Source organism: Cuculus canorus, chromosome 6, assembly GCF_017976375.1.
Source record: "Cuculus canorus isolate bCucCan1 chromosome 6, bCucCan1.pri, whole genome shotgun sequence".
Lineage (NCBI taxonomy): Eukaryota > Metazoa > Chordata > Aves > Cuculiformes > Cuculidae > Cuculus > Cuculus canorus.
The window spans coordinates 35,422,840-35,450,739 of NC_071406.1; the positions used below are offsets into that span (position 1 = coordinate 35,422,840).

At 50.6% G+C, this 27,900-nt stretch overlaps 2 protein-coding genes across 4 annotated transcripts; one reads left to right on the plus strand and one right to left on the minus strand.

The window, feature by feature from the left end:
* Nucleotides 1-1,923: 1,923 nt before the first annotated feature.
* KMO (kynurenine 3-monooxygenase) lies at nt 1,924-14,010 on the plus strand. Of its 3 annotated transcripts, XM_054070213.1 has the most exons (16): nt 1,924-2,080; nt 3,179-3,248; nt 4,538-4,635; nt 5,582-5,671; nt 5,916-5,964; nt 6,683-6,770; nt 7,354-7,519; nt 8,038-8,109; nt 8,611-8,732; nt 10,112-10,259; nt 10,716-10,773; nt 10,878-10,960; nt 11,234-11,335; nt 11,433-11,492; nt 13,594-13,656; nt 13,753-14,010. In XM_054070213.1, exons 1-16 carry the CDS (start codon nt 2,027-2,029, stop codon nt 14,008-14,010), a joined length of 1,581 nt encoding a protein of 526 aa, XP_053926188.1. In that variant the 5' UTR covers nt 1,924-2,026. The 3 variants fall into 3 exon arrangements, with proteins under 3 accessions (XP_053926188.1, XP_053926186.1, XP_009565181.1); XM_054070211.1 differs by having other exon boundaries at nt 13,594-14,010; XM_009566886.2 differs by lacking the exons at nt 13,594-13,656; nt 13,753-14,010 and adding an exon at nt 11,679-12,347.
* Nucleotides 14,011-14,330: 320 nt separating this feature from the next.
* Nucleotides 14,331-26,986, minus strand: ITGB2 (integrin subunit beta 2). The gene is made up of 16 exons (XM_009566887.2): nt 26,842-26,986; nt 20,568-20,634; nt 20,124-20,212; nt 19,663-19,846; nt 19,250-19,420; nt 18,762-19,003; nt 18,307-18,462; nt 18,012-18,107; nt 17,796-17,885; nt 17,323-17,463; nt 16,873-17,057; nt 15,884-16,128; nt 15,399-15,618; nt 15,030-15,235; nt 14,751-14,917; nt 14,331-14,468 (listed from the first exon to the last, which is right to left on the minus strand). The coding sequence occupies exons 2-16, from the start codon at nt 20,629-20,631 to the stop codon at nt 14,403-14,405; spliced, it is 2,322 nt and encodes a 773-aa protein (XP_009565182.1). The 5' UTR covers nt 20,632-20,634; nt 26,842-26,986; the 3' UTR covers nt 14,331-14,402.
* Nucleotides 26,987-27,900: the final 914 nt, after the last annotated feature.

Sequence of the window (27,900 nt, forward strand, 5' to 3'; positions counted from 1 at the left end):
TTAAATCAAACAATTTTCCCTTCTTTACTTTTCCCACTAATCTGATGCTATCCTTGTGCTTTTGTTTTCATTCAGGACTCCTCAGAAGGCTCCCTCAGAGTTTTAATCAAGCAATACTTTCTCATGCTCCCAGCAGCCTGGTTGTTTAATACAGAAAGATAAACAATGAATTAGCACTTTCTCAATGTCTTCCCACCTTCTCCTGTTTTTAAAGTAGAGAACATGTTTATGTTGGTTTTGCCTGGTGCAGTTTGTGAGTGTATCTAATGATGATAAATTCAGAAACCTAAATCGTGTTTGGAAGAAGAAAAGATATTGTACTGGGTTTAAATAGTCCCTGATAGGACAAAGTTTAGTCCGGTTTGCCAAGAGCTGTTGTAAGTAGCTAAGGAGGTAGGTGGGGCAGCGAGAAGCTGAGGTGTGCTGTGGCTCATTACTGGTACCACACAGTGCTGCTCACCAGTGGGTCAGACTTCTCTGCATGTCCATGCCTCTGGAGCAGGTACACAGACCACAGCCAAGGCTGCTTGTGCAGAAAGCAGTATTATAAGACAAGCTTTAGTTAAATGATTGTATACTGTGTTTTCCACAGGAGCCCAGGAATTAATTGTTGTACCCTAAAATGCTGCTATCAAATTGGTAAGCCAGGGTGGTGGAGCAATCTGTAAAGCCTACCGGAGAACTGTGCAAAGGGTGCTGTGAGTGATATTTCCAAATAACTGCCACTGCTAGAAGCTCACAGTGTGCTGTCTGTGCTTTGAAAGCAATTAATGAATAATTTATTTACTATGTCAAACTTACCTTGCTCTTTGCCCTCCCTGCTCTGTTTTCTTTGCTGGGTACGCTAGAGTCAATCAGATAGGGTAAGTCAGTTTGCTGTGTGGATCAAAGAAACTCAGTGGAGGGTCTTCAGTGGTGACTCATTCAGACACAGCACTAAGGCCTACAGGCACTAATGGTCTTTAACAGCCATAACCAGCCCCACCTGGGACCCCTGCCCTCCCCAAGACTAGCAGTCCCACTTAAGCCTGGGCCTGGCACTGCCTGTGGGCCCTGTTGGTCCTTCCCTTCGTGCCCTCTCCTTGCATGGTACTGCAGATTAGGAGCATAGCATGGTGCTTGCTCCCTGTCCCCTTGGGAGCTGCTGGCCCCTGCTGTACTGGGAATCAGGATGTGCAATGGAATGTGGTGCTGTGCTAGTGCAGGGATTTGGGTTTGCTCCCTTGAGACAAACCTGCTGTTTTGGGGTGTGCATTGCAGGTTTAACAGTAAAGTGTAGTCAGTATATATTAATGTACACATTTTCACTGTCTGCTGTTTAATTATTATGTGTAGGCTCCTCCCTTTTAGAAGCTCAATGTGCATGGCATTGTCTCAGAGCACTTCCTCCCGAGGATGGGCATGTGAAATGGTGCACACAGAGATGTCTCCTCACAGGCTCATCTAAGCCTTGGAAAGCTCCTGCAGGTTAGGCATGGACTCTCTGCTCAGCATCACACCCCAAAAACTTCAAGCCACACACAGCTTCCTTGAGCAAAAGATGTCTTTGCAGATGGGATCAGGCCCCTGGGCAAGCAGTTTGGTTCATGTCTCAGGAGAATGCTCCTGGGACTTCAGGAGTTACTCCACGCTGATCCACTGGTGCCTCTGCAGTTGCAGCCCAGCGAAGCACCAGCAAAAGCGCAGCGAATGTATGTTCTCCTCCTGCTCTGTGCACGTTTCAATAGGAGGTCTTTGAAGGCTGCATAACTGCTTTACAATTTTAAAAAGAGGTTTTCTAATGGTGCCTGGCTGAATGGTGCCACATTCATGTCTCTTCACCTAAGGCTCAGTGTGGCTCACCTCATGGCCAGGCTGACGCTGCGCTGGGAGTTAAAATTTAATATGAGCTGGGGGAGAAGAACCCAGGCATGACTCAGCAACCCAGGTCCTTCCCCTTTCTCTCTCTGCTGGCAAGGGCAGCAACAGCAGGACAGGGAGGAGGGAAGAAGCAGCAAGAACCTGTGACCCAGGAGCTGCCCCAGTGATGGAGCCCAGTGACCCACAGGGGAAAAGAGTCGCTGTTGTCGGTGGTGGTCTGGTAGGAAATGCAATTTGGCTGCTGTGTGATTGTGTTTCGCAGGGAGCCAGGGCTGTAAAATCATTGCTCAGATGCAGGGTGAATGTTTTTCTTAGAATCATTCCTCCTTCAGATGATGGGGTGTTAAGGAGAAGTTGGTTGAATTCTCACTGTGGGAGGCAGCGAGGCTCATTTGGACAACCAAGACTTTGTAGGAGGAGAATAGCTCTTGAGAGAAAGCTTTGCTGCTGAGATATCCCAGAGATGTAGTGCATGTCTGTGCTGGACACTTGCCTTGAACAATGTGTGCAAATGAATCCCACAGCCAAGAGGATTTTTCTCAAGGAAGGGGTTTGGGAGATGGAGGAATGGTGCCCAGGTACGCTAAATAACAGCCCTCATTTACGCCGCCAGATCCTCCTGCCCCATTGCTGTGTCTGGCTTTAACCATATCACTATGTGAAATGCTTTGTGAGGACTGGGACTCGGTAAATTCTAGCCTAAGAGGCCATGCCTTACTCTGCCCACTCCTGTTTGGGAATGGTTTTCCTCTATTGCTCTTTGCAGAGTGATCTGACTTTAAAGGACAGCATAGAACATGCAGCAACTAAATCTCTCTTTTGACTTTTTAAGTTCTTTTTAAGTTCTTTTTTTGACTTTTTTGTTCTTTTTAAGGTAACATCTTGCTTTTGCACAGGTCTAGCTTCCCCTCCACGTTATCAGGAGAATGCTGCAGTACCTTGAATTCTACTGAGGAAGATAGATATAATCTAGAGAGGAGCAAGGAGCTTGCCTGTACCAGCTCCTGTTGCCTCTGGCTGAAGGAGTTAGCCTTGCTGAAATTAATCACTGCATCCAAACAAGTCTTGAACTTGGTATGATTGTATACGATGAGTTTTGATGGGTGATTCTTGTCCTGGATGCTCTGCAGGCACATCAAGGATGCCAGAGAACTTCTTTGAAGGAAGAAGTCCTCTAAGGTCCTTGATCAAACAGTCTTCCTGTACATGCTGAATTGCATCCCCTGACTGCAGCTTTCCCTTGATGAGCCTCAGTAATGATCTGTGATATAGCTGCTAGTGAAACACTTCACTACCCTTCCTGATCCTTCTCTTGTAGGTGGGTGCATTAAATGCCTGTTTCTTTGCTAGACGAGGTTTCCATGTTGATGTTTATGAAGCCAGAGAAGGTAAGTTCGGCCTGATCATTACTGCTATATTAATATGTTTCTGTCCCTTTAATGGTAACAGTTCTTGAAGAAGCTAGAGAGGAACTGTGTGAGCTCACTGAAACTGCTGAAAGAAAATGAAATCTGAAAGTGTGGCACTCTGGAGATACGCTTTCACACTTCCGTTCAGCTCCTGGTGTAGGGGGAGTGTTGATTAGAAATATGTTGTATGGAGAGAACCCACCCTTCAGCTACTAAAATGATGCTCCTTTTCATGTTCTTGGCTTAAATCCTTATCTTTGAGAACTGGTCTCTGCACGAAGAATTATAGCACAGTGCTGTTGAACCAGACTGGGTCACAACTTTGAAAGCCACAGCTGTTGTTAACGATGCAGCATCTCTGTTGGGGTTAAAAGTGTCAATTTGACTTGGAACCACTGCCGTCAGTGCTGTGGAGGGCTGATGGTGGGAGTGACAGAAAGAAATTGAGTGTTTTCAGGATGCCTCCAGCCCCACAGGGCACTGCAGCAGAGAAAGGATGATTTGGAGCCCAGGTGCTGGTTGAATAGGAGAGAAATTATTCAACTTTAGTGTCTATTAGCTGACAGAGAACTAAAACCAGGACAGAGATGGCAAGGCAAGCGGCAGATGGGAATGACACCATGAAAAGTGAAACTCAGCTCAGATATGCAGTGAAGGGGAGGAGAAGCCCTGTCTGACACATGGTCTTTGTGGTAACTGTTCCCACTTGGGCAGACATCAGGAAGGTTGGTTTTGCTGCACAGCTTGCAGGTGTGTCCGTCCTGAGTCCTGTGCACAGCTCTGGATCCCCGCTGCAGAAATGGGTGAGGAGGAGGGGTAGACCAGTTGCTGAGACATTTCCATTGGAGCAGTGATGGAGAGGGTGGCCTGCCAGTGTTCCAAAACCTGTCAGTCTGTGGGTCCCAGCAGAAGGTGCCAGGCATTCATCACTCGTCTCTTTCTCTGCTTAGAGGGGAAGCAGCTCCTAATGATAACGTGGCCTCCAGCACTGTGGTGAGCTGTCAGGATCCAGCATTCACTTTGCAGCACTTGGGTGCAGCTGCTTCTTCCAGGCTCAAGGAGGCACAAAGGAAGCGGCCCTCAAACCTTCTCAGCTACTTTTTCAACAGCTGAATGTGCCCTCTGAAATCTGCCCTGTCTGCACACAGAGTAGGGGGATGGGGACTCCCTACCACCTCATCTGCTGTCACTGCAGGGATTTCAGGAGGTGTCACCCACACTAGGCTGTGGTACCTGTATCTCTGTAACCAATTGCTCTTTCCATGCAGATATCCGAGTGGCCAGCTTTGCCCGTGGCAGAAGCATTAACTTGGCCCTTTCCCACAGAGGACGCCAAGCCCTCCAGGCTGTGGGGATGGAAGATCAGGTACCCTGGCAACTTCAGTTGGTGGGGAAGTCTCTGTGGTTACGACACTGTTGACTTCAGCTGATGATAGACAGGCTCTCTTCTGCTCCCCAATCACACAGAGGCTACCACAATGGTGAGGGTGAGGCCAGACCTCACCCACTACATGCCTGCAGCCTGTCTCACCACTGCTTCATGGCATGGCTGCCAATGGGGATCTCCCCCAGCCTGGGGCAGCACTCAGCATTGGGGAGCTGGGCTCTGCTTGTGGCAGAAGGTGCTTCCTTGGGAGACCAACATTCAGACACAACCTTCCAGGGTTTACTGCTCCCTCATTCTCTTCTCCCTCCTGGAGGGTGAGGAGTAAGAGTAGGCAGACTCCCAAAAGAGCTGGAGTACCAGCAGGATATGATAAAGGGGGCTGCCCCCTAACCCCAACAACTGGCCCAGATCTGTATTTTCCCGGAAAACCTTGAGATTTTGCCTGACTCCTGAAATCTGGGCACACTGACTTCTGCCCAGCATGAGGCTCTGAGCTCATGCTTGCTACTGTTTAACATCCAGCTGTTGGCAGTGGTGGGGTCTCCTGGATCCTGGCTCCCTGCAGGGAAGGAGCCCAGGCTTCAACAGCTCGTATCCCAGCACCAAGATGTAATTTGTCTGTCATCCCCTGCCTTGCCCAGCACCCTGGGGCTTTTCATGTTCCTTCAATCCAAAAATAATTTTCCCTGATTTTTATGAGAATGAGTTCGTAAGTAATCTCAGTAAAATATAGTGACTTGGCATTGACAGCCTTGCAAAATTTTCCTCAGTAACTTGGACAACCACACAAAATCATTTAACTAGAGAGCATTCCACTCTTCCTGGAGTGCAGTGCACAGTGGGGATGGCACTTGGTAGCTTGTGCCCTGCTCCTCAGCATCTCAGTTTTGGCCAGAAGGCTGGGTTGTGTTCCCTTCCATTTCAGATTGTATCCAAAGGCATACCCATGCGGGCAAGGAGGATACACACACCTTTGGGGAAGAAGTACTCTATTCCCTATGGGAAGAAGAACCAGGTACCAGTCTTCATGCTGCCACTTGAAGATGCTTTGCAGAGCACAAGGGGTCTTTCACGGTATTTGTAGCTCTGTGTGGTGGACAGCCTGGGGCTCAGTCTTATAAAGCATGCTGTGAGCTGGAGGGGGATTGTGTGACGCCCTGGTTCAGTGGGGCTGTTTGGAGTTGGTAGCATTTCTTGTCTGGCCACGCAGAGGATCCTTCAGCAGTGCTGCCTGAACCATGTGTTTGTTTGCCTTGCAGTACATTCTGTCTGTGGACAGAGCAAACTTAAACAGAGAACTGCTAACAGGTAGGTTGCCAGGTCTGTTTGCAAATACTTTTCCACCCTGTTCACTGAGGATTTAGGATTTGTCCCGTGAAAAGGAAACTTTGAGCCCCAGGCTCTCTTTGCCCATGAGTTCTGCATAACTTGGCTCTCAGAAAGGGCAAAAGTTATCTAGCCGTGTTCGTAAGAAGAAAACCTGTACTGTTTCCCTGCTGCTTGTCTGGCACAGAAAGTGCTCTTTCATGTGCAGAAATGCCCCAGGAGCAGCTCTCCTTCCTTTGGCTTCAAGTGGGAGCTGCCTTAGCTCCCCAGCTCCTGGCACTGGCATCTGCTCCCAGAACTTCACCAGCCAAAGCAAGAGATATGTCCTTAGCCTTTCCAAGGTTCATGGCATTTTCTGCAACCCCTGACTGTACAAAAACAAATTTGGTCAGGCCAAATTTCCCATTGTCTACAGCCACCTCATCAAACCCTGAAATACAGTGTGGTGGTGGAACCAGGTCAATGACTCATGTAGTTGTAGGGAAGAATGAGATCTTTGCAGGATTTCTTGCACTTTTAAAATAGCTTTTGCTAGAGCTGACCAAACACAGTCCTAGTTTGCCCTGCCTGCCAGCCACCACTCAACACAGCAATCTTATTTGCTGTAATGGCAAGAGTTCCTGTAATTTTGGGATCTATCTGATGTATTTTTGGGGTCATGGTGCAAACCTCTACATCCAGTTTTCTTTTGTTTTCACAGCTGCTGAGAAGTACTCCAACACTAAATTGTATTTTGGACACAAGATCCTGGGGTGCAACGCAGAGTTGGGGAAGTTAACCATAAAAAGGTAATTCCTGTGCAAGCCTGGGAGCAAATGCTGTGATCAGTTAGTTCCTGCTTAATCATTCATAAAACCACAAATAATTGAGCAATCTCAGTTTGAAACTAGCGTGTTTAGTGAAACTTAAGCAGGCAAAACTCAGTGTCAGCTTTGGAATGGAGAGACATCAGAGCTGAGTTCATGGGAAGGCTGAAAAAAATGTAAGCAATGTCTCTATAGTACTGTTTTTCAGGGGCAGATTGCTCATCCGGAGGGCAGCTAACGTTTCATAGTTGTGTTAAGTTCTGGTCATGTCCCACACCCACCCAAGGATGGAGGGTCTACGAAATAGTCCCAGCATTATCCCAACAGTGCCTATTGCATTCTTGGATAGATCTGCAGAGTCACACTTTTGATAACCTACAGGATAAATGCTTATCCTAATGCTGAACTTCCCAGTCACTGAAAGCCAATCTTCCCTCGCCCTAGAAGATTAATAACACCAGAGGTGATGTGTGCATTTTGCAAAAGGCAGATCCCCTGTGCCCAGCAGTGCTGAGCTGACCTGGAGTTATGGCAGGATTGATCTAAGGGACCCTTTTGCTTTCAGAGCTGATCAGCAGCCTTTGGAAGTCACATATGATCTCATTGTGGGATGTGATGGAGCCTTCTCAACAGTCAGAAAGGAGTTCATGAGGCAAACACGCTTTAACTACAGTCATGAGTACATTCCTCATGGCTATATGGAGCTGACCATCCCACCCAAGGATGGAGACGTAAGTGTGCCTGTCCCAGGCACTGCTACCCCCTTCGTAGGTGGAACACCCTGCTCAGCTGTCATGGGGCTGTGCCACAGCAGCTTGAGAAAAACTAATTTCTTACCTGGGACTCAGCCAAAGGATTAAAACTTTCCTGGGAGAAAGCAGACATATCTTCCTCTTCCAGTGGTGGAGCCAGTGTCTTGGTACCTGGCTGCAAAAGTCCTAGAGAGCCTACCCTGGAGCAATGGGGTTAACTCTAGCTCTGAGAGGTCTTGGGGATATAGGAATGGTACTGTGGAGACATCAGGAATCACAAAACAGCGTATTTTTGCTCATCTTTCCTACCCTTTCCTCTTGCCCTTGCTCTGTGTCTCTTCGAAGAATCAGGTACCAAAAAGGGGCCCTGTGGTCATCGTGCCTTCTCATGGTACGAAGGATGGAAACTAGAGTGCTAGTGTGGAGCAGAATCAGTGGGACTGGGCTGGGGAAACTGAGCAGGGCAGGGATATAAGGCAATTTTCCGTCTTTTTCAGTTTGCCATGGAACCAAACTACCTCCATATCTGGCCAAGAAACACCTTCATGATGATTGCACTGCCCAACATGGTGATAACCCACTGCCACGCACCCCTGGGGCATGGGATGGAGCTTGTGGGGCTGGATCAGCTGTGGTGGCAGGCATATGGCAGGGGCTGAGAGGGCTGATGGGATGCCAGGACGGACCACCAGCCTGTGCCAGATGTTCCACAGCCTGTGGTGGTGTGTGCAGAGTGGCCCTGACTCACAACACCGAGAAGGTGCCTGTGCCTTCTCTCCCTGCCCATGCATCCAAGAAAACCAGCTCTCTGCAGCTGGATGTTATAAAGCAGATATGGGAGTATCAGGGCAGTATGCTGGCAGATCACATGCTGTTTCTGTCTCCCTCCTGCCTGCCCTTAGCATGTGCAAGCCCACCCTGGGAAGTGGTAGCCAAGTGCTTGTCCCCACTGTGCGTACAGGTTGCTGCGATTGTTGGGTGACAGGCTGGGCTCTGAGCTGCTGCTCCAGGAGCCAAGGTGCTCACTATGGCCTCCGGGCTTCTTTCTGATATTCCTCCCCGGCTGGCAGGACAAGTCCTTCACCTGCACACTCTTCATGCCCTTTGAGGAATTTGAGAAGCTCACAACGGGTGAGCAAGTGCTGGGTTTTTTCCAGACCTACTTCCCAGATGCCATCCCCCTCATCGGAGAGTAAGTGTTCAAATCTCCCCTTCTTGCTCATTAACACAGTGCCGCGAAGCCAAGGGGATGCATCCCGACCGAGCCTTAGGGTCCTAGTGATGGGGACTCCACTGAAGCTGGTGGGCAAAAGGGTTGTAACTGCTGTTGGTGTGGATGTCCATGGCTTGTAGGTCTGAAAAAGAGGCGAGCAAGCAGACCAAGGCCTGCATTGTGTCCACACTGGAATAACAGGCTCAATAGCAGGACGCAGCCCCAGCCGCTGGCTGTTCCTGATGGAGGAAACACCACTGTTCCTTAGAGACACAGCCCCCTGCTGCTGTGGGAGCAAAGAGCAGATCACCTCTCGCTGCCTTCATATTGCTGTTACAGGGTTGGAACTCAAGGGATGGATTAGCTGTTTGTTTATGATCTGTGTTTTTGATGTTAGAGGTCGGTGAGCAAAGTGATTCCACTGGAGCGAAGGTAAGGGTTGCAACACTGAAATGCAGCACAAGAGCAGTCCAGATAGCTGAGGTGCACAAATGTTGAGATTTTTAGCTAACAGACTGAGAAAAGCTGGGCTTGTCAAAAAAAAAAAAAAAAACAAAAACAAAACCAGAAACCCACCACTATGCTGACTACATAAAGTCTGGCACTTATTGATTGCATGGCTAAAACAGATATCAGAGCTGTGAGATACAAGAACAGGCAGTCCCCAGTACCATGCTGCTCCCCAGGCAGTAGGGACCCTCTCGCTGCTGGGAAAATGACACAAGGGTAGCAACACAGAACCGGAGCATCCTGATTCACCTGGGGGCTGTGGAGACAGTGAGGACCAGGACCAGCCTTTCCAGCACAAGTCCCAGTGGCTGTGGTTCTGGCCAACATGTCCTCATTTTCCTGCAAAGAGGGAAACTCCTCAGCCAGTGGGAGCTCCAGCCCAGCTATTAATAATTCTGTTTTGTAACAGTTATCTATTATGGAGGGGCTTTTGGCTGATAGCAAGGCTCTCAGCTGTGTTAGGCAGTTTCCTTTCTTCTTAAGAAGACTGGATCACAGGACTTCATATAATTTAGGAACCCAGATATCCTCTGATATTTTATTCCTACAGTGACGGCCATCTAACCACTGCTTAAAGTAGGAGAACTGTCATGTTGATGACACTCTCACTCATGGTCAAGTTGTGTGCAGACCTTAAAACTTGCAGGCAGAATAATTGGTCCATGGGGGGTTAATGGAAGGTGTTCTCTAGCATTTTGCCCAGCACAAATATCCTGGTTTTGGAATAGGTTTTGCATTCCAACACTGCCAGTGCCTGTGGCCCTGAATTCCTAGCTCAGATATGGCATAATTTGCTCTTCTTGTCTCTTGTGGTCCCACAAATGAAGTATCTGTTGTTTTGCCTGAAGGCGAGAGCTGAAGCGTGATTACTTTTTGCTGCCAGCCCAGGCCATGATATCTGTGAAGTGCTCCTCCTACCACCTTGCTTCCCGATGTGTGCTGATGGGAGATGCTGCGCATGCCGTTGTGCCCTTCTATGGACAGGGCATGAATGCAGTAAGTTCACGGCTGGCCTTGGGCTGTGTCAGTCAGGTCCCCACTCTTTTTCACCTAGAAATACCTGGGTTTAGAGTGTAGCTCCCTAGAGTTCATGGGCTGGCCTGTCTCATGGTCTGATGCCACTTCTGCACCAGCAGGTGCTGGATTCCCCTCAGGTACCTGGTTGCTTGCCAGGACCCGTCTGTTCTCCAGGGAGGACGGGGGATGCGGTGATGATGTTGCCTGCGTAGGAGGGGGGTCCAGCAGCGCAGCCCCAGTCTTCTGGGAAAGGCAACCCCCTGGATTTCTCTGCCAGACCACTAGCAGAGTGGCCTGGCATCAGCCTCATGCTCTGAAGCTGTGGTCAGTTGGACCCTGCATGTGTGCACAGCTACTGTGGCTAAGCACCTGTGAGCGCACTTCTCGCGAATGTGTGGTTCCTTCTGCCTATTTACCCTCCAATTTTCCTGCCAGGGCTTTGAGGATTGTCTGGTCTTTGATGAATTAATGGACCAATTCCACAATGACCTTGGTGAGTGAGGTGGCTGGGGAGGAGCAAGAGCAGAGGAGGAACCCTTGGCAGCTGAATACCCCACTGAGGTATTGAGCCTGTGAGCTGCCGCTTTCTTCTACCAGGTGCCTGCCTCCCCGAGTTCTCCAGGCTGAGGGTGCCAGATGACCATGCAATCTCAGATTTAGCCATGTACAACTACATAGAGGTAGGTGAGCTGCACACAGCCTTGCGGCCCCATGGGCTGTGCACATGGTGGCACCTTGTTAGGATGCACACAGCGGGCAGTATCTCTGGCAAGACCCTGCTTGGGCTCTCGCTCTGGTGGACTGTAGCCTAAGAGCTCCTTGGGAATGCGCTGGAGCTGGGGGTGCACTACTCCCTGAAGCAACGTCCCAGGACAGGCAGCAGGAGAGCTTGCAAAACACAGAGGGCTCCACCAAGACATTTTGCGAAGAGGTAATGGTTGCTCTGTCAACAGATGCGCAAACACGTGAATTCAATGTGGTTCATTTTCCGGAAGCACGTAGACAACTTCCTCTACACCCTCATGCCTTCCACTATTGTCCCACTGTACACAATGGTAAGGCCAGCAACTCAGTTGCCACTGCCTGAGCCGCTGCAAGCTCCTCCTGGCTGGCTTTGAGGTGGTGATGTTCTTTCTCCTGCAACCCTCCCAGGTGACTTTCACAAGAATTCGCTACCATGAGGCACTTCAGCGCTGGAAATGGCAGGAAAAGGTTGGTCAGTGGTGGTGTGTGTCCTCCCCATGCCATGAGCCTCATGAAGACCCTGCACACCAGCATTGCTCACCCGCAGCGGGGTGGTGGGATATTGCCCGGTGGTGCGGGTGTGAAGATTTCCAGCGGTGTGGCAGGGTAGGAGCAAACCTCTGGTGACACTGATGTTTCTCTTTGCACTTGCAGATAATTAATCGAGGGCTTTTTGTCATGGGGACAGTAGGACTGGGTGGCACCTACCTGCTCATTAAGCGTCTGGCAAGGGACTCAGACTTGTGGGGCTGGTCCCATTATCTCAAGAATATTGGAAATTATCCCTTTGGCACACAAGTGGCTTAATTGTAAGCGGAGCTCCTGGTCGTAATAAAAGCAAATGCACAGGTTGTTTGATCAGAATCCAAAATGTTGTTTCTCTTGGAATGAGACCTGGCAGCTCCTGCAGCACCTCTGCCTTCCAGCTTCCTAAGAAGTGGCCCCTCTCCTTCCCAAGTGACAAGAGCCCTGCCGGGGCTCAAATGTCTCTCTGCTACATCTCAGCAGCATTGTCTCAAGTGATGCTCTGTGTCACGGGCTGGCTGTGGGGTTTGTGTGCAGTAACAGGGGGAGCCCGCACCCTCCTAGCCAGCAGGACAGCCACGTGAACCAGTCGGGGTGTCCCAGCCTGCGCTGCTGACAGCTGCTCTTACCAAAATCAAGTCAACACCTTGACTTGAAAATTAACTGTCTTCCTCCCCACCCCAAGTCAAAGAAAATACAATTCAGTTATTCTTGATGGAAATGAAACAACTTTAAGAAAAGATGTTCAAGGGTGGTACTTGAAGCCTGTAGAAAGGACCATTCCACACCTGGCTGAGAAATACTTCTGGCTTTTGCAAGCAGGTCTCCATGTGGAGACCACCAAGCCTTTGGGCTACAGCAAGACCAGGGGCCTGAAGGACCCTCCTAGCTCACTGGTTTCCCCCTGGGCTTTTCCATGTGCCTTAGCATGTACGTCTGAACATATTTTTTTAAAAAAGTCTGGGTTCCTTACCAGTTGGCTCTGATGGTCCTCTGAAGAACGTATGTGGCTGTACTTGTACTGCATGCTCTACACCAGCAGTAAGACCTGCAGCTGCTGACAGTGGAGATAGAGTCTCTTCATGTTCAAGAAATAACAGCCTCTGCCTGTGTCCCTGGCAGTGGGCGTTACATCCAAGATCCAGAGCCCTAGCGAATGTCCCTGGTCTCTTTGTGCAGCCAGGCTCAAGGCATACAGGACCTACACTGAGCAGAGGGTCGTGCCAAAAATAGATCCAGGGTTGCATAGTACTGAGAGAAGAATCAGACACACTTCCCTTCTTCTTACCCTTTCCTAAATCCTCACAGTCACTGGTAGAAAACATCAAAATGGCCCAAATTAACCCTTGATCTGACATGGTACAGCCACTCTTGTTTAAGGTGGTTTACACATAGCAGCCAGTAGATGGGCAGGGACAAGGACTGGTTTGCTTTTTTTTTTTTTACTGAGTCAGTTTTGGCTTGCAGGGGAACACATTTCAGGACATGGAAGGCAAAATAGTGTAGAGGACAGTTTGTTTATCTGGTCAGCATCTTTCCCAGGAATTGTATTTATGGGAGATGCTGACAGCAACAACAGGATTTTGCTACAGTTTCTCAAACCAACACTTCAGCTGTGACCTTGCACTTCATTCTTAGCAGGACAGATGTATATACTTCATATATTAATTTTTATTAACTTTAAACATCTTCAGAGAGCAAATAAAAATGTGACATAATACAGCTATAAGCAAATTACTCCCAAACTTAAATCAAATATGGAATTGTACTGCTATTTCACAGGAATGACCCCACAACGTAAGAGCAATTAGCTGCCATGCATGGTCTGGAAAAGTGCTGAGCTGGATGTGCTTCAGGCTCTGGCAGGTCTTTAGCACATCAGGCCCTTGGCAAGTCAGATGCACTTGCAGAGCAGGGAAGAGATAGAGCCCTGGGGGTGTGGAAGAAACTGTAGCTGAGCTCGGAGATGCAGGTAATGTTTCACACGCTCAGTGACGATGTTTCATGGTTCAAACAGTTGCTCCTTTGTCTTCTTGTCATGCAGAGGGCTCAAGGCCCGGTGGAGTTAAGCCAGGCTTGCAGAAGCTTAAGTAGAACCTCGCCCAAGGTAGGTCTGAGAGGGGAGCAACACCGGGGAGCAGCTGATGATTTGGAAGAAAGATTCAATGCATGTTCCCTCGCTGCTCTTCGTCTCTGTGTACAGGCACTCAGGTCTGCCATGACTGCCTCTGGAGAGGATGTCCCCACAGAGTCTGACCTCCAGGTGTCCCCATCGCATGTATGTATGCATCCAGTCCTCAGGGCCCATCACCTCACTGCAACCTCCAGGGCAGACTGCCAGCCTGGAGGACCCTCTACGTCCAACTCAGCAGCAAATGCTTTAGAAACTAGTACAAACATAGTGGTGGAGACGAGTGCAGCAGGGGAAAGTGTGGAGCAGCCTGGGCGCAGATCCTGCTAGAGCAGAGGGAAAATGGCAGTTTTGAAACCCTAGCTCCAAATCAAAGCTGGAAGCGCTCTGTGCAGTCAGCTGGTTTTGCAGCTTGGCATCCGAAGGCCCTACCAGAAGGCAAAGAGAGCCAAGACAGGCAGTAACTGGTAGGGAAGCCATTGCGTGTGCCCAGTGGTGAGCCCTGCTCTGAAAAGCTGCGTTTGTGTCCTTCTCCCGGCTCCACGGACCCAAGCTGCACCAGGAGTCAGGTGTGGTCCACCCCTCAGCTGATGGCCTCTGGGAAGAAGGGAACAAACCAACAGGATAAAGAAAAGGAGGTGGGAGCCTTAGTTTGAGATTTCCTTAGCGTGGCATTTCCTTATTTAACGGTGGGTCCTAGTGCTGCTGGGCGTTGCTCCACTTCATTCTCCATCAAACCTGGGGTTCACAACTGTGGTGGTGGCACTCTTGAAGAGGGGGTTATCAGCCTGGAGGGAAGAGGGGTGAGAGGCCTGTTGCTGTTGTGCTGTCCTGGATTTCCAGCAGATCGTTACCTGCCCCGCCTCTCCCAATCAAGACAGTGCAGACAGCATTGGTAGAAGACCCACAGGCTGATTCAACCCCCTGTAAAATCCAGCCAGTGTGGGGGTTCAGGTCTGCCACCGCTGCCTCTGGAGAGGATGACCCCTCCGAGTCTGACCTCCAGGTGTCCCCATCCCATGGATGTGAGCATCCAGGCACACCCCACTGCTGCAGATGAGCTCTCATACCTCATTCCACTTTGCCTTGGACCTCTCCTTCTCAAACCGGCGATATTCACGGCGGTCAAACAGCTCCGTCAAGAGCCGCCAGATCAGCAGGAGCACCACGCCAATGAGGAACACACCAGCAATGGTGCTTCCCACGATCAGCGCAACATTGGGAGGTTCTGGGCACTCTGTGGGGCAGACACTCAGTGTCCAACTGCAGCCACTGGCAAGGCAGTGAGGCTACCATGGCAGGGCTGGCAGCCTGCCTGCAGAGGGGCAGGAGAAGCAGGAGTAGGGTACCTTTTTCAGGATTGACAGTGAAGGTGTATACCTCCAAGCCATCCTCCTGTACCATATGGAAGGAGATCCAACAGTTCTGGGAGTCCCTCTCCCTGCATTGCCTGCTTTCCCCCGTCAACTCCTTGGTCTCCCGGATGTTGCGGCAGGCCTGGGAGCAGTTCTTCTCAAAGGGGCCGCTCTCGAAGGCCAAGCACTCTACACAGGAGCTGCAAAACAGGTGGTCACAGTTCAGCTCTGCAGGGGCAGAGGTTGTCTCACCCGGCTTTGGCCATGGTTGGGCTCTGCCCAGAGAGTGCTTGCCTGCACCTGCCCACGAGCTGGGGACGATTCCCATCACCCCCCTGTGCCAGCTCTGGGCACATCACTCACATGTATCTGCCACAAGGTGAGGGGCAGCTGGGGCACTCCTGGCACAAGGGGGGCTGGTATGCCCCCTGGCACTGGCAGCGGTTGCAGTGGCAGGTCCCGCGGAGGCTGCATTCATGGCCCTTGTCATTCAAGCAGTCTGCCTTCGACTTCAAGCACTGGCAGGCACTGCCCTCGTAGTTGGGCTCACACTTGCATTCCCCACAGTCGCATGTCCCATGGGCTGTGGGGGAAGACCTTTCAGACCAGGATCCCACAGCCAGCCAGGTCTGCCTCCCTCTGCCTGTGCTTGGAGAGCATCACCCACCCTGTGTTCTCCATGCCACCCTCCATGAGATGGTCAAAGAGGTCCTGTAGACTGGTGCAATCAGACCCAGGAACCCCAAACCCACTCACTTGGACTGTGGCAGGGAAAGGCAACATCTCCCTGGGGATTTAATCTCTCTAGACAGTTACCCAGTGGAAAACCCATCAGGTAGATGCATCACCTTTACCACCGCAGAGGAGGCCATTGTGAAAATCACAGTTCATGTTGTCACACTCGCAGAAAGTGCCATAGATATCCTTGTTGGGTACATTGCTGGTGTGGCAGACGCACTGTCCACACACACAGTCACCCTGCCCAGAGCAGATGAGTGAGTTGTTGTCCTTCCGGCAGCTGCCCTCCAGCTCCTTGCTGGTTTTGCCTTTGGTGTCGCACTCGCAGTTCTTCCCCATGTAGCCTGAATTGCAACTGTCGTCAAAGGAGAGGAGTAAGCCTTGGTCAGCACCCACAAGAAATGCCATGGGGTGAGGGGTGGGAGCCCAGACCTCAGACAAATCTGGGATGGCTTTGCCAAACTCCAACAACAGCGTGTTGGCACTAACTTGGAGCTGGAGCAGGGCAGCTGATAGGAAGGAAACCTCAGAAACGTTGCTTTTCCCCTAGTGGTATTTACAACACCAAACAGCTGCCCTGAAATTGTTATATTTATAATTTCCAACCCTTATCAGGGAGACCTGAACGTTTCCTGAGGAAACCTACTCTTTTCCTCTCTCTGTCACCAAAAAGCCACAAAGCAATAATTGCACTTAAAGACCTGCAAAGACTGCAGCCCAGAAGTAGGATTTTTGAGAGATTTCTACAGAAATCTGTATCTGTTCAGTGGGTGGCTTGGTGGATGGGTGGGCGGATGCCCTCAGGAAAGCAGCAAAGACTCCAGCAGCAGAAAAAATCTCATTGTGTCCCCTGCCTCTGTGAACATAAACCACCTCTATGAATAAGAAGATTGGTGCAAATCTGCAAAGCCAAGCTATAACTGATCACCACATGTGCATCCCTCTGCTGAGCCCTCACCCAGCCCCATGTTCTCCAGGTAGAGATGTCCTTGGAGGAGCATACAAGCAGCTGGTGCTCAGCTTGGCCCAACAGTCCTCTGCCTGAAGGTTCCCAGTTCTGACAGCATTTGAAACAGTGTTTTGGAGGGACAGTGTGTACCTGCAGATCCCACAGACGATGCTGCCTTTCCCACTGCAGTCAGTTGGGTTGGGTTTCTCATTGCAGCTGCAGTTGCAGTTGCTGTCCAGGTGGACAGTGAGGGTGTCTGTGAAGCCTAGTGGCCGGATGGTGAAGGACTGGCTTTTGATGCATTCCCTGGCCATGATTTTCACTTTAAATGTGACCTAGAAAGTGCAGAGTGAGAAAGGGAAGGGTCACAGGCCATCAGGTAGCTTGAGCAATCAGAAGGTGATATTGGCCCCAGGCTGAGCAAAGGCACATCCAGTGCAATGGAGGATCCTCCCCCATCCCACAGCATTTTGGACACACTTGGCATTGAATTCATGTAAGCAGAAAGCCTGGGATAACAGGCTGTGTTCCTGTTGTTAAACAGGATGGGCATCAGGACCTAAAAGAGCTGTGTTGTGTTCCTGGTACAGAGGAATATACCTCATCATTGATCTTGACATTGTCGCACTGCCCTCTTGCTTCATCCAAGATTTCCTTGCCATTACCACAAAAGGAGTCATATTTGACATCCAGGATGTCTGGCAGGGTGGAATGGCTCAGGATGATCCGTGAGGAGAGGTTCTGCAGGGAAATGGTCGAGAAAGTGCCATCAGTCCTAGAGGAGACCAAGCAAGGGGGTGTGGGGTTGCAGGTTAGGGCTTCCCTCCAACCTAGGGGATGGGGCAGGGAGCACCCCAGGCCAGGGTCGGTCTCAGTCACCTGAAGAAAGGCAGGTGATAGATAGAATTGGAGAGGTGGGAACCTCTTGCTTGCTGCTGGCAGAGGGACTCAGCATGTCCTGTACTCAAAACCCTGGTCCCAGCTGCTCTCTGATAATGAAGACACACAATGGGAACCTTTCCCTGCTCTGGGCCCTGCCAGAAAGGTGAAATACAGCCTCCTCCAGCACTTACATTGTAGGCCTCCTGGATGAGTTCAATGATGTTGCTGGAGTCCTCCTTCAGCTCTCCCACTGCTGATTTTGGGATCATCTCACTGAGTTTCTGCCAACAGAGAGCAAAGAGGTGAGTGGTTCCCACCATTTGACAGTGAATCAGGGGGCAGTGGCAGAACACCACAGCTGTTTCTGTCCTTGGGAGGGCCAGGAGGCACCTATCTGGTCTCCTTACCTTGTACACATCCACCACCTTACTGGTGACAGCAAAAATGGGCTGAATGTTGTTTTCGGCAAGTTTCTGGACCAGCTGGCCGACAGATGGGTAGTCCTAGGTGGGGATAGGGATGCTGTGCTCAGCACAATCTCCACCACTAGCAGAAGGGTGTACAGTCTGGTTCCACAGTCCAACTTAAGGTGATTATGGTGACCTTCTGGTCTCAGCAACAGGCTTTTTATGTGACTTGTTTTTAACATCTGGGGGAGCACGGCTGAGGGTGTAGAGCTGCTGAGCAGCACCAAGTACTTACAAACTCATTGCTTTTTTTGTACATGTTGTCCTCCAAGTGGCACTGGCCATCATTGGGGGTTAAGATGGCCCCGAGCTTGCCATCGCCGGCAAAGTGGAAGCCGTCATCAGTAGCATACACCAGCAAGCGGGTCACATTACGCCAGCCGATCAAGTCCTGCAAACAATATGAAGACTTGTGTCTGAGTAGGGCTGGGAAGATGGTGCCAGCAGGTATGGCCCTCGCCAAAGTCTTGTGCCAGTGTGGGGCAGGGGGCAGAAGGGAGGTGGGTTACAGGAGATGAGAACCAGGAAGCTCTGGGTTAAGATGTTCTCCTGTACCCTCCCCTGAGTAACCTGCCCCACTGCCAAATCAGGACTTGTACACGATAGGCTTCCAGAGCCCACCTAGAGAGGGGCAGAACTACATCCTGATGGATGGTGCCTAAGCACAGCGGGGCAGACGCAGGGACTCACCCCACACACCGCTGCTTGCATCATGGCATCCAGCCCTCCCTCTGGGGCATCCAGGTTCCCAGAGATGAACTGCTTCCCCACTTCACTCTCGAACTTCTTGGCATCATCAGTCAGTGAGAGGATGTGCTTGAAGGCAAAAGGAGGCTGGCATTTCTCATCCTTGTTGGGGCAGGGGTTCTGCAGCTTCTCAGGGTGTGTGTTCACAAAGGGCAGCACTGTCTTGTCCACGAAGGAGCCAAACCCTATGGCATCCAGGACCACATCAGACCCAAGGGTAGGCAGGGACTGGTAAGTATCCCCATGGCACAGGGCGTGGACAATCTGCTGGCTGCTGTGTATATGTCCACATCCCTTGCCCTGGCACACTCCACCCTGGCAGAGGCCGCTGCTGAGAGGTCACGCTGCCTGCTGCCTGCCCTGCTCCAGCCCCACTGCTCTTCCCAGCAGCAACAAGCTATGCTGTGGTCCTGTGCCAGACACAGGCTCACCTATGCGTCGAGAAGGGGTGGTGCTCTCCAGTGCCTTGAGCAGCTCCCCTCCCAGCTTCTTCACCTTCTCCAGGTCATCCAGCATGGAGTAGGAGAGGTCCATGAGGTAGTAGAGATCAATGGGGTACCCCAAGGCACGGCGAAACTTCACCTCAAATATAGCAGGCTGGCCTGTGGGACAGAAATGCTGGGATCAGCTGCCATGCTGAGGCTAACATCTCACCCCATCACCCACCCTCCGCTGGGATCCTCCTTTTTCAGAAGAAAATGGGAGGAAATGGGGGAGGCACTGCCACATCCCAGCTCAGCACAAAGGGTAGCCCTGCTGCCTGCCCTGCCCTTTGGGTAGTGCTAGTCCCCAGCTGGGCCTGGAGGAGAGCAGAAGGGCGTTGGGAACACCAGGAAAACCATACCTATCCTCAGTTTCAGGTGCATCTCCTGGGGTGTCAGCTGTATTTCGTTGCTTAAAGGACTGTCCTGTGTCCTCGTAATGTTGTTGACTGGAAACTCAATCTCATCGTGTGGGCATCCCCTCTGCTGCAGCTGCTCTATGGTGTCACAGCGGACAGAGTCTAGCTCACCAGCTTTGGTGAAATTCTGTATTGCAATATCAGCAAGAAAAAAAATCAGAGGAGCAAGACATGGGTGGGCTCCTTTGGGAGCTGGTCTCCAGGGCAAGGATGGAGAAAGGAAGATTGAGGGGTCCTATCTGTCGTATCCTTTATGGTCTCATCCATTGTGTAGGGCATGAAACGCCCCCACGATGCAGTGTCCTCCCTCCACCACAAGCAGAGCTGGGCAGGCAGGGCGATGTTCCCACTGCAAGTTACATGACTGCTGGGGGCTGACAGCACGGGAGGCTATGTGAACCTACCAGCTGCTTGCACCAGGCACAGCCAGGACCAGACTGGATGCAGTCCGTGCATGTCCCCACCTTGATCTTGGGGCACTCCATGGCAAAGGCTGAAATGGAGAGAAGGCAGAGTTGGTATGCGGGGTCATTGAGGGAGGCTGGTCTGCAGTGGTGGCAGCCACGGGGTGCTCTGACACCCAGAACATGGTACTCATGCTTTCCTGAGACCACTCTGGCTATAAAACCCATGCTGGGGACCCTGGCAGGATCCTTACTTGCCTCACTGTGTCCCAGGTGGCCTGGCTTGTGTTAACCGGAGATCCTGGGAGATGCAGTTTCCAGCCCTTGCACGCCTCTCAGTGCCATGTTCCCACCACTATTGGGCAGCATTTAGGTTCCCACCCTATTTCACTGCCCATGCAAGGCACCAGGGAAAGGCAGAGGGGAAAAGCAGATCTGGCTCACCTGTTGTCACCAGCAGCAGCACCCAATTCACTGCCGGCAGCTGAAGACAGCAGTTACCCAACATTTTCTGCAATACAAAAAGCATGTCTGTAACAGCCTGGAGCATGGCAGCTACAGGGAAGGCAGATCTTGAACCCTATAGAAAGCAGCTGCAGAAGAGGATGGCCCCGGTGGGACATGTCCTTCCCACAGCCATCTCACTGCAGGCAGAGCCCGAGAGGGTGACACTGACACAGTCCGGGGAGTTGGGCAGCCAGGGCCAGGGCAGCCACCCTGTGTGTGTAGGCTGACTCAGGACGGGTGCTCATGTGCTCCTACAGAAGTAAGCTGGTTTCCAATAAACATAGCTTTTGGACTATGCACGGAAGCCAGCAGAGTGGGAACTCGCACTGTATTGCTACGCATCCAACAGAGCTGCTGCAAAGCTTGGTGTAGTGTTTGTCCAGACTCCTCTACCTACACAGTTATATTTATGTAACATCAGAAAATCTCAAGCACTGCATTTAGTTTTTACTAGATAAGATTATTTTCATCTTCTACATTGGGCTACGGAAATTGTAATCAAAATTAACAAAAGGACCATTTCTATTAAATAACTAGTATGGCATATGTATCTATTACTACTTGTTTTACATTTAAGTGATTCATCAGTGAAAGGAAGTATTCTGTGTAGTGAATTGATATAAGTTTTCCTGCTGAGGGCTGCCGACATCACAGCCTGAGCGACTGACATTCTAGGAGAGCTGCGGTCCCATCTCCAAGGGAAGCGGAGAGGCTGCACTGTGTGCAGAGGTCCAGCCCCCCAGCGTGGCAGCCCTTGGGCTGGCCCTTGCACAATATGCAGGGTGAGGAAGAAGGATGGGGTGTTGGAGTCAGACACACACAGGGCGGGGGGCCATGACCCACTGCCATGGGTGGGGGCTCTGACTCCAGAGCTGGGGAAGTGGCTGCACATTTCTTACCAGTGTGCAAGGAAGGACTCCCAAGCACATTGTCCAAACCCCACAAACCTTTGCTATCCTTAGTTACACCAGTGTTTCAGAGCATGATGAACACTCTCTTCTTCACAAGCACATTCTCACAGGGCTGGTTCTAGTTGCTTAGACTACTCGCTTCTTGCCTCAAAGCACATTTCCTCATCCTAGACATTTAAGCTATCCATAAAGTTGCCTAAATTGCTCTTAGGGAGCAGTTTTTTAGTGTTCTTCCTGTAGTGTCAATGAGATTATGTTCATTAACACTGTAATTTCTCTTAATGCCTTCCCCCAGCACAGACGTAAGATAAAACCCAACAGAGTCGCAGCCTTGCAACACGGATGCAAATGGGGAAGTGAGTAAAAAGGAATTTGTTAAGAGAAGAAAAAGGAATAAGAAAACATGAAGGAACAAAAAACATTGCCCTTTTTAGCAGTATTAGACACAGCATCAGAAAACCAGGTCATTTGGTTTGAAATAGCTCTGACACTACCCTGACCAAGAGAACAACCACTCCTTGGCTCCTGCCAGCTTCACAAAGGGCCCTCACTCTTGCCTGTGAATCTGCCAACTTAACAGTCCAGAGTCAAATGGAAATGAGAAAACAAAAGAAACCTTCAAAAGGCACTGAGATCAGGTTAGTATGAAGGGCTGTTTAGATGCCCTTCTGAGACATCAGGATGTCCTTACTTAGCTCAGCAGCCTGTGTAAGATGTCAGACAAGCCAGGAATGATACTGGTTAGCCTTGAAAGAAAGCAAGGTCTTAACCTGAGGGCAGAAAGAAGTTCTGGGTTGGCACAGTGAGGTTTGGTACCCAGCTGTAGAAAGGACTTCAAGATGTGGCAGGACTGGAAAGACTGGTTGCCACCATTGCTTATGGCAGGGGTCATGTGGATGTGAAGGTTTTCAGCTTTGGGAACCCCACCCTGCCCTGGAGCCAGCCTCTCCATCAGAACTCCATGGCTGCACAGGCAATAACCTGTGGTCGGCTGGTCAAACCTTCATGGTGAACCCAGGAGCTCACTCTGCCATGTCTGGACCATAACTATCCTGTGGTGGCCAGACAGAGCCCCTTCTTCACAAAGGCATCATCCACCAGTCCCCCTCCACCACTGCAGTCCACCTTGCTAACTTTTTAAGGGCATAATTTATTGTCAGAGATGCAACATAGCCTGTGTGATCTGCAGTTGCTGTACTGAGCTAGCCCAACACAATTTTGTCCCCTCCAAGTTCTTAACAGTAAAAGCTCTGCTCAAGGCAGTGTGGACACCAGACCCCCATTGGACCCTCCTGGGTGCACCTTGCTGGGAAATTACTTTGATCACTTCTCTGCACTGTGGCACCCTGTGCTTGGAATGTGGCTGTTGACCACTGTCAGTCCAACCCGAAAGGTCCTCCAAGAGCAACATCACACTCCGAGACACAACTGGCTTCTTCACGACCACATCTGCTTTACTCTTAGCTGTATTCACACTTTTCATTTGTTATTGATCACTCCTTGCCTCTGCTTTGCTGCATGTGTCTGGAAGAGCCCTGGGGATGCTGCAAACAGTGGGACCTCATGTATCTGTAAACCGCCCCACAACATGGGCCCTGGGAAACAGGCTTTTGCCCAGCAAAAGCTGCCACTGCTGGCAGGAGGGAAGAGCCCCTCTCACCCTTGTTTCCCATAGCACTCAGGATAACACAGCAAATGGGCCTAAGGAGGCTCCAGCTCTTCTACAAGATAGAACTTCCCACACAAGCTCTGCGGACCAAACCTATTGGCTGGATGTGCTTCTGCCATCCCACCTGCCCACCCTTCCAAGTGTTTAATTCCTGACGTCATGCCAAGGCATGGAGTGGCAATGAGGTAGAGCAAAGCTCTGTGAGTTCCTCATCCTTGCTGGAGGTCAGAGATTCCTGCTTACAGGCTCATCTTGCAAAACTGAGCAAGTCTCCAGTTAAAACTGGATTTAAAAAAGCTCCCCAACCCCAGAAATAAAGTGGGAACCTCAACACACACACAGCTCTGGCTGCTATTGAATTTTATAAGGTAGGGCTCATTTTGTGGGCTGGTTTTGGATGCTCTTCTAGTCCCCAAAGTTCCTCTTTTCCCTGGTTGCAGCAATGTAAAGCACACCCCAATGCCAGGGGAGAGCAGCAGAAAAAAGCTCATGACCTCTTTTCTTCTGCTATGGAGGGAAATTATTCACTGGTATGTGGGTGGATGAGTATATATGTGACGTAGGGTGACTTTCAAGGAGAGTAAATGTGGCTTTTTCTTTTGTCTGCCTCCTTATGGTGTTCAGAGTAGTGCAAAGCAGGTTTTCAGTCTGATTCTCTGCATCAGCAGGGCACCGATATGGGCCTCACCAGCCCCCTCAGTGATCCCCTCGGCTTAGTCTCAGACTTGCACTGCCACCACCAGTCCTGGGTACTCTTCTCCTGGCTCAGCTGGGATATTGAGGGCTTTGCCTCTTTTTCATAAATTAAGGCAAGGAGAGAGATGCACACAATCCATCCTCCTGCCCTGGTGTGAAGGGCTGGAACTGCAGAGCTTTACAATCACCGACATCCTGGGCTGAGGAGCAGGATGCTGAGACTAAGCACCTTGGCATCGAGAGGAGAAGGCTGCACCCCAAGACCAGAGTCCTCTTAGAATCATAGAATAATTTGGTTGGAAAAGATCTTTGGGATCATTGAGTCCAACCATTGAGCTCCTTTGCCTTGACTTCTGATATTCTCATTACAGGCCACAGGTGGCTCGGGACCTGGGTTGTGCTTCACCAGGAGTCCTTTGCAGAAGTTGCTGGGGGATTCCATCTATGGACCATCTATGAGCCAGAAACTGTGCAAGCAGCCTGCGGGAAGGTGGATGAGGAAAGGGCTGGGTGATGTCCTGCACATGGGCAGGAAGCAAAGTGGGGTCCCACCAGATTTCAGGGTGCTGGACATGCTGAGAGGTGTGGGGGAAATGGAGCAGGCTGCTGTGTAGCATGGAAGTATGAGATGGGACTTACAAATAGGGCTGAATGGGGAGTGTTAATGCTAGCAGCAACCTCTTTGCTATAAATAAGACGAGTGCTAAACTACATAGTTGGGTCTTGCAGTCTGTTAGCCACAACCTCGCCTCAGCATTTTGCTAAATATCTGTTTGCTTGCAAAATGGGACGTTGTGCTTTCGTGCCCAGCATTGCAGGAGGGCTCCTGGGGCATCTGCACCATCTCCCTGCAACACTGAGGTGCCACTAGCATCAGCGATTGTGCCTTGGTGCCCTTGGACTCTTCTTCCACACTCCCAAGCATCACTGGTGCCACGTCACCACCATGCTGTGACAGAGACACAGGTTATTGTACCCAGCAGTGCTGCTCACCCCCTCCTCAGGGTGGGAGGTAACTGAGCAGAGTGGGGTACAGTAAGGATGGGAGAGGGTATGTCACTTGGCTTGTGGCCATTTCTTCCATCACTTGTTTGTGCGATGCAGGTAAGTCCCACCAAGGCTAAGACCCTCTCTGGGTAGAGTACCACACTCAGTGTCTGTGTGTGTATATATATATATATTTACATATATAAAATTACAGAAAAAAAGATAAAAAAATAAAAATATATTAAAGTATTTAAAATATATATAAGACGAATACATACATTCCCAAGTCCTATTATAGGAAATATGTATATCTTTTATATACACATTTCCCTTTAGCAGCCTCCAGTGCCTGTAGAGGGTGGGATGTGAGGGATGAGCATTATCCCATGTGCACCAAGCACCTGGCCCTTGATGTCCCTTTGCTGAGTGTTGAAGTCCCTGGGTGCCTATGGGACCCTGGCTCTGCTCTAGGAGGGCAGGGGGTTATGCTTCTGGGTCTTCCTAGTTCAGAGTTCTGCTTGGGTGGGAAGGTGCTGCTTCACCAGCTGTCATGCCCAGAGTAGCCTGGGATGCTTAGAAGCAAAGAAGCCATTTCTTGCATCTCATCTCCAGTGGGCATCATCCCTTGGTTGATCCCAGTAGGGATGCTGCAACAGCTGCTGGGTTTTGCAGAAATGCAGGACAGATTCCTGGACCTACGCAGGGACCCAGAGACCCGCCCAGGAGTGCAGTGTGTCCCCTGGAGCTGGCAGAGCTCAGGCCTTGTGGGAGCAAAGAAGAGATCCCCCATCACCATTAGCCCTGTGGTGACTCACTGGGATGAGGACAGAAAAAGTGTAAAGCCATGGTGTGAAGCAGGATGTAACAGCTGAGACAGCAAAATGCACCATTCAAAGCCTTCCACACCTTGCAGAAGGCATGTATTGGTGTCCATGCTAGCTACAGGGTGAGACATCTCTGCAAGTGTTTTAATGCTTGCTTTTCATCTGCCTGGGAGGCTGGGAGCTGGGGCTGCATCACTGGAAAAAGCATCAAAACTAAAAGCCCTGCTGTTTTCCCTGGCACCTAGGCTGTGTCCCACATTTTGCCTGCACCCAAGAGCCATGGGAGTTCTGGAAGGAGCTGCTCTGCCCACGGTTTTCTTGCGAACAGCCTCCGCCAGCCTCCCTGCCACTGCCAGACATTTTCAATGGTCGCCATCAGAGTATTTCATGTGTACAACACACAGAAAGATGGAGGAGAAGAGCGAAGTTCTCACTCCTTCTCCTAGCCCTCCTCCCAGACTCAGAGGGGTGCAGGGACCACCAGGAAGACCCTGTGCCAGCGTGGTGGCAGTGACACTGTGTTGAGCTCGCCTAGTAGCCGTCCCCATTGCCCTTCTGGCACGCTGCAGCACTGGTTCCCTCTTCCCTTCTGAGCCTCACATCCTGCAGCCAGCAGTGGGTGCTTGTATGGGATCCCCAGAGGAAGACTGGGATCCTGGGCAGGGAGCTGGTGTTTGCCTGGTGCTGCTGGCCCAGCATTCAGCCAGCACTGCCCTCCCCTGCACTGTGCGTGAGGGTGCAGGGGGACCACACTGCACCCTCTTGGCCCAGCTTTCCAGGTCTGCAGGGCAGCAAGGAAGGGATTGTGTGAAGTCTGACACCCTCCCCCCAAATAACCACCTGCAGTTCCAGGATTAAGCCTACCTCCAAAAGCAAAACTATATCAGATCAGGCAAGCTGCTTCTGCAAAGGCTGTGTAGATCAATTGCCGTGCCATGCCACACATGGAGACACTGCACCAAGCTCCCTGAAGCCCATCTAAGGACTGAAGCGGTGAGTGGCTGGATCAAGAATTGTAAAACAAATTCACTGGAAACACCAGAGCTATTGAAACTGCCTTGTTACCCGGCTGCCTTCTCCCCAACAAGGAAGACCAGTAGCAAAAAACCCAGAGATGTACTTGCCTCGCATCAAGCCCTCTCCTCTGTCCTGTGAGTGGGCTGAGATGAGGATGGTTTCAAATCCTCAAGCCTGGCTGGAAAAAGCAGACAGGTATTCGGACCTACGCGACGGACCCCAATCTTTCCTTCCTATTTCTGTCTTACAGTCGGCTGGGGCAGAAAGGAGGAAGTCAGAGCGGTGGCTGGGGAAGGGCGTGTTCCCCCTCCAAAACCCAACCAGCCCCACTCACATTGGCCAAAGCCCTGCCAAAGCATCTTGCCCTCCATGGCTGGGGCTGACCTCCTCCCTGGGCTCCTCAACAGCTCTGTAGCCCTCCTGCTTCACCTGGCAAAGGGACTCAGCCCAAAACTCGCCCTTTTTGCCTCACTTTTAACTTTTCACAGCACTGCTAAGGGCCAGCCCATTCCCCCAGTTGGCAAATAAAGCTGGTAGTGGAGGAAACCGATTCCTTCAGGAGCTATCATTAGAAGATGAGGAGCCTTAGACTCTGGGCTGGGCCCTGAAACTTTTGTGTGGGGACTTCCTGCTGGTGCAGCAAGGGCTCCTTGCTTGGCAGAGGATACCAACGCTGCTCTTGCTGTAGCACAGCACAGGACTATGGGTTTTTTTTAAGCAGACTTTGAATTTTGTTGTGCAGGCTCCAATGACTCTTCCAAATGCACCTGCCACAGTATTTCCTTGAACAGAGAGGAGTCAGCTTCTTGCAACCACCCTTTAACTTCTTTAGGGTACTATATTAAAGAAAAAAGTAATTTAAAAAATGTACAGGACTGTAGGTCATTTATAAAAATAATTGTCAAGCTTTTGTTAATTGTTTTGTAGGTTCCCCTTCGAACAAGCTAACACTGAGTGACCGCTATGCATTGTAACAAAGCAATGCAGTTCACCTGCTGCTGCCTTACTGTGAGGGAGTTGGGGTTTTTTTTTTGCAGCAAGCAAAGAGAATCGCAGTGCAAGCAGCAAATTGCTGATGAATACTTCATGGCTTAGAGTTTTTATTGAAGGAGACAACAGAGCTGTTTTCATCGTGGCCAGGCATTAGGTGTAGTTAGAAAGCATGG

Bases quoted from the DNA above. Each gene is read 5' to 3' on its own strand.
- KMO (XM_054070211.1), top strand. From the start codon at position 2,027: ATGGAGCCCAGTGACCCACAGGGGAAAAGAGTCGCTGTTGTCGGTGGT. The intron at 8,733-10,111 runs GTAAGTGTTCAA...TTTTGCCTGAAG, and splicing joins GCCATCCCCCTCATCGGAGA to GCGAGAGCTGAAGCGTGATT. The intron at 10,260-10,715 runs GTAAGTTCACGG...TTTTCCTGCCAG, and splicing joins ATGGACAGGGCATGAATGCA to GGCTTTGAGGATTGTCTGGT.
- ITGB2 (XM_009566887.2), bottom strand. From the start codon at position 20,631: ATGTTGGGTAACTGCTGTCTTCAGCTGCCGGCAGTGAATTGGGTGCTG. The intron at 18,108-18,306 runs GTAAGTACTTGG...ATCCCCACCTAG, and splicing joins ACAAAAAAAGCAATGAGTTT to GACTACCCATCTGTCGGCCA. The intron at 14,918-15,029 runs GTACCCTACTCC...TCTGCCCCACAG, and splicing joins CACTGTCAATCCTGAAAAAG to AGTGCCCAGAACCTCCCAAT.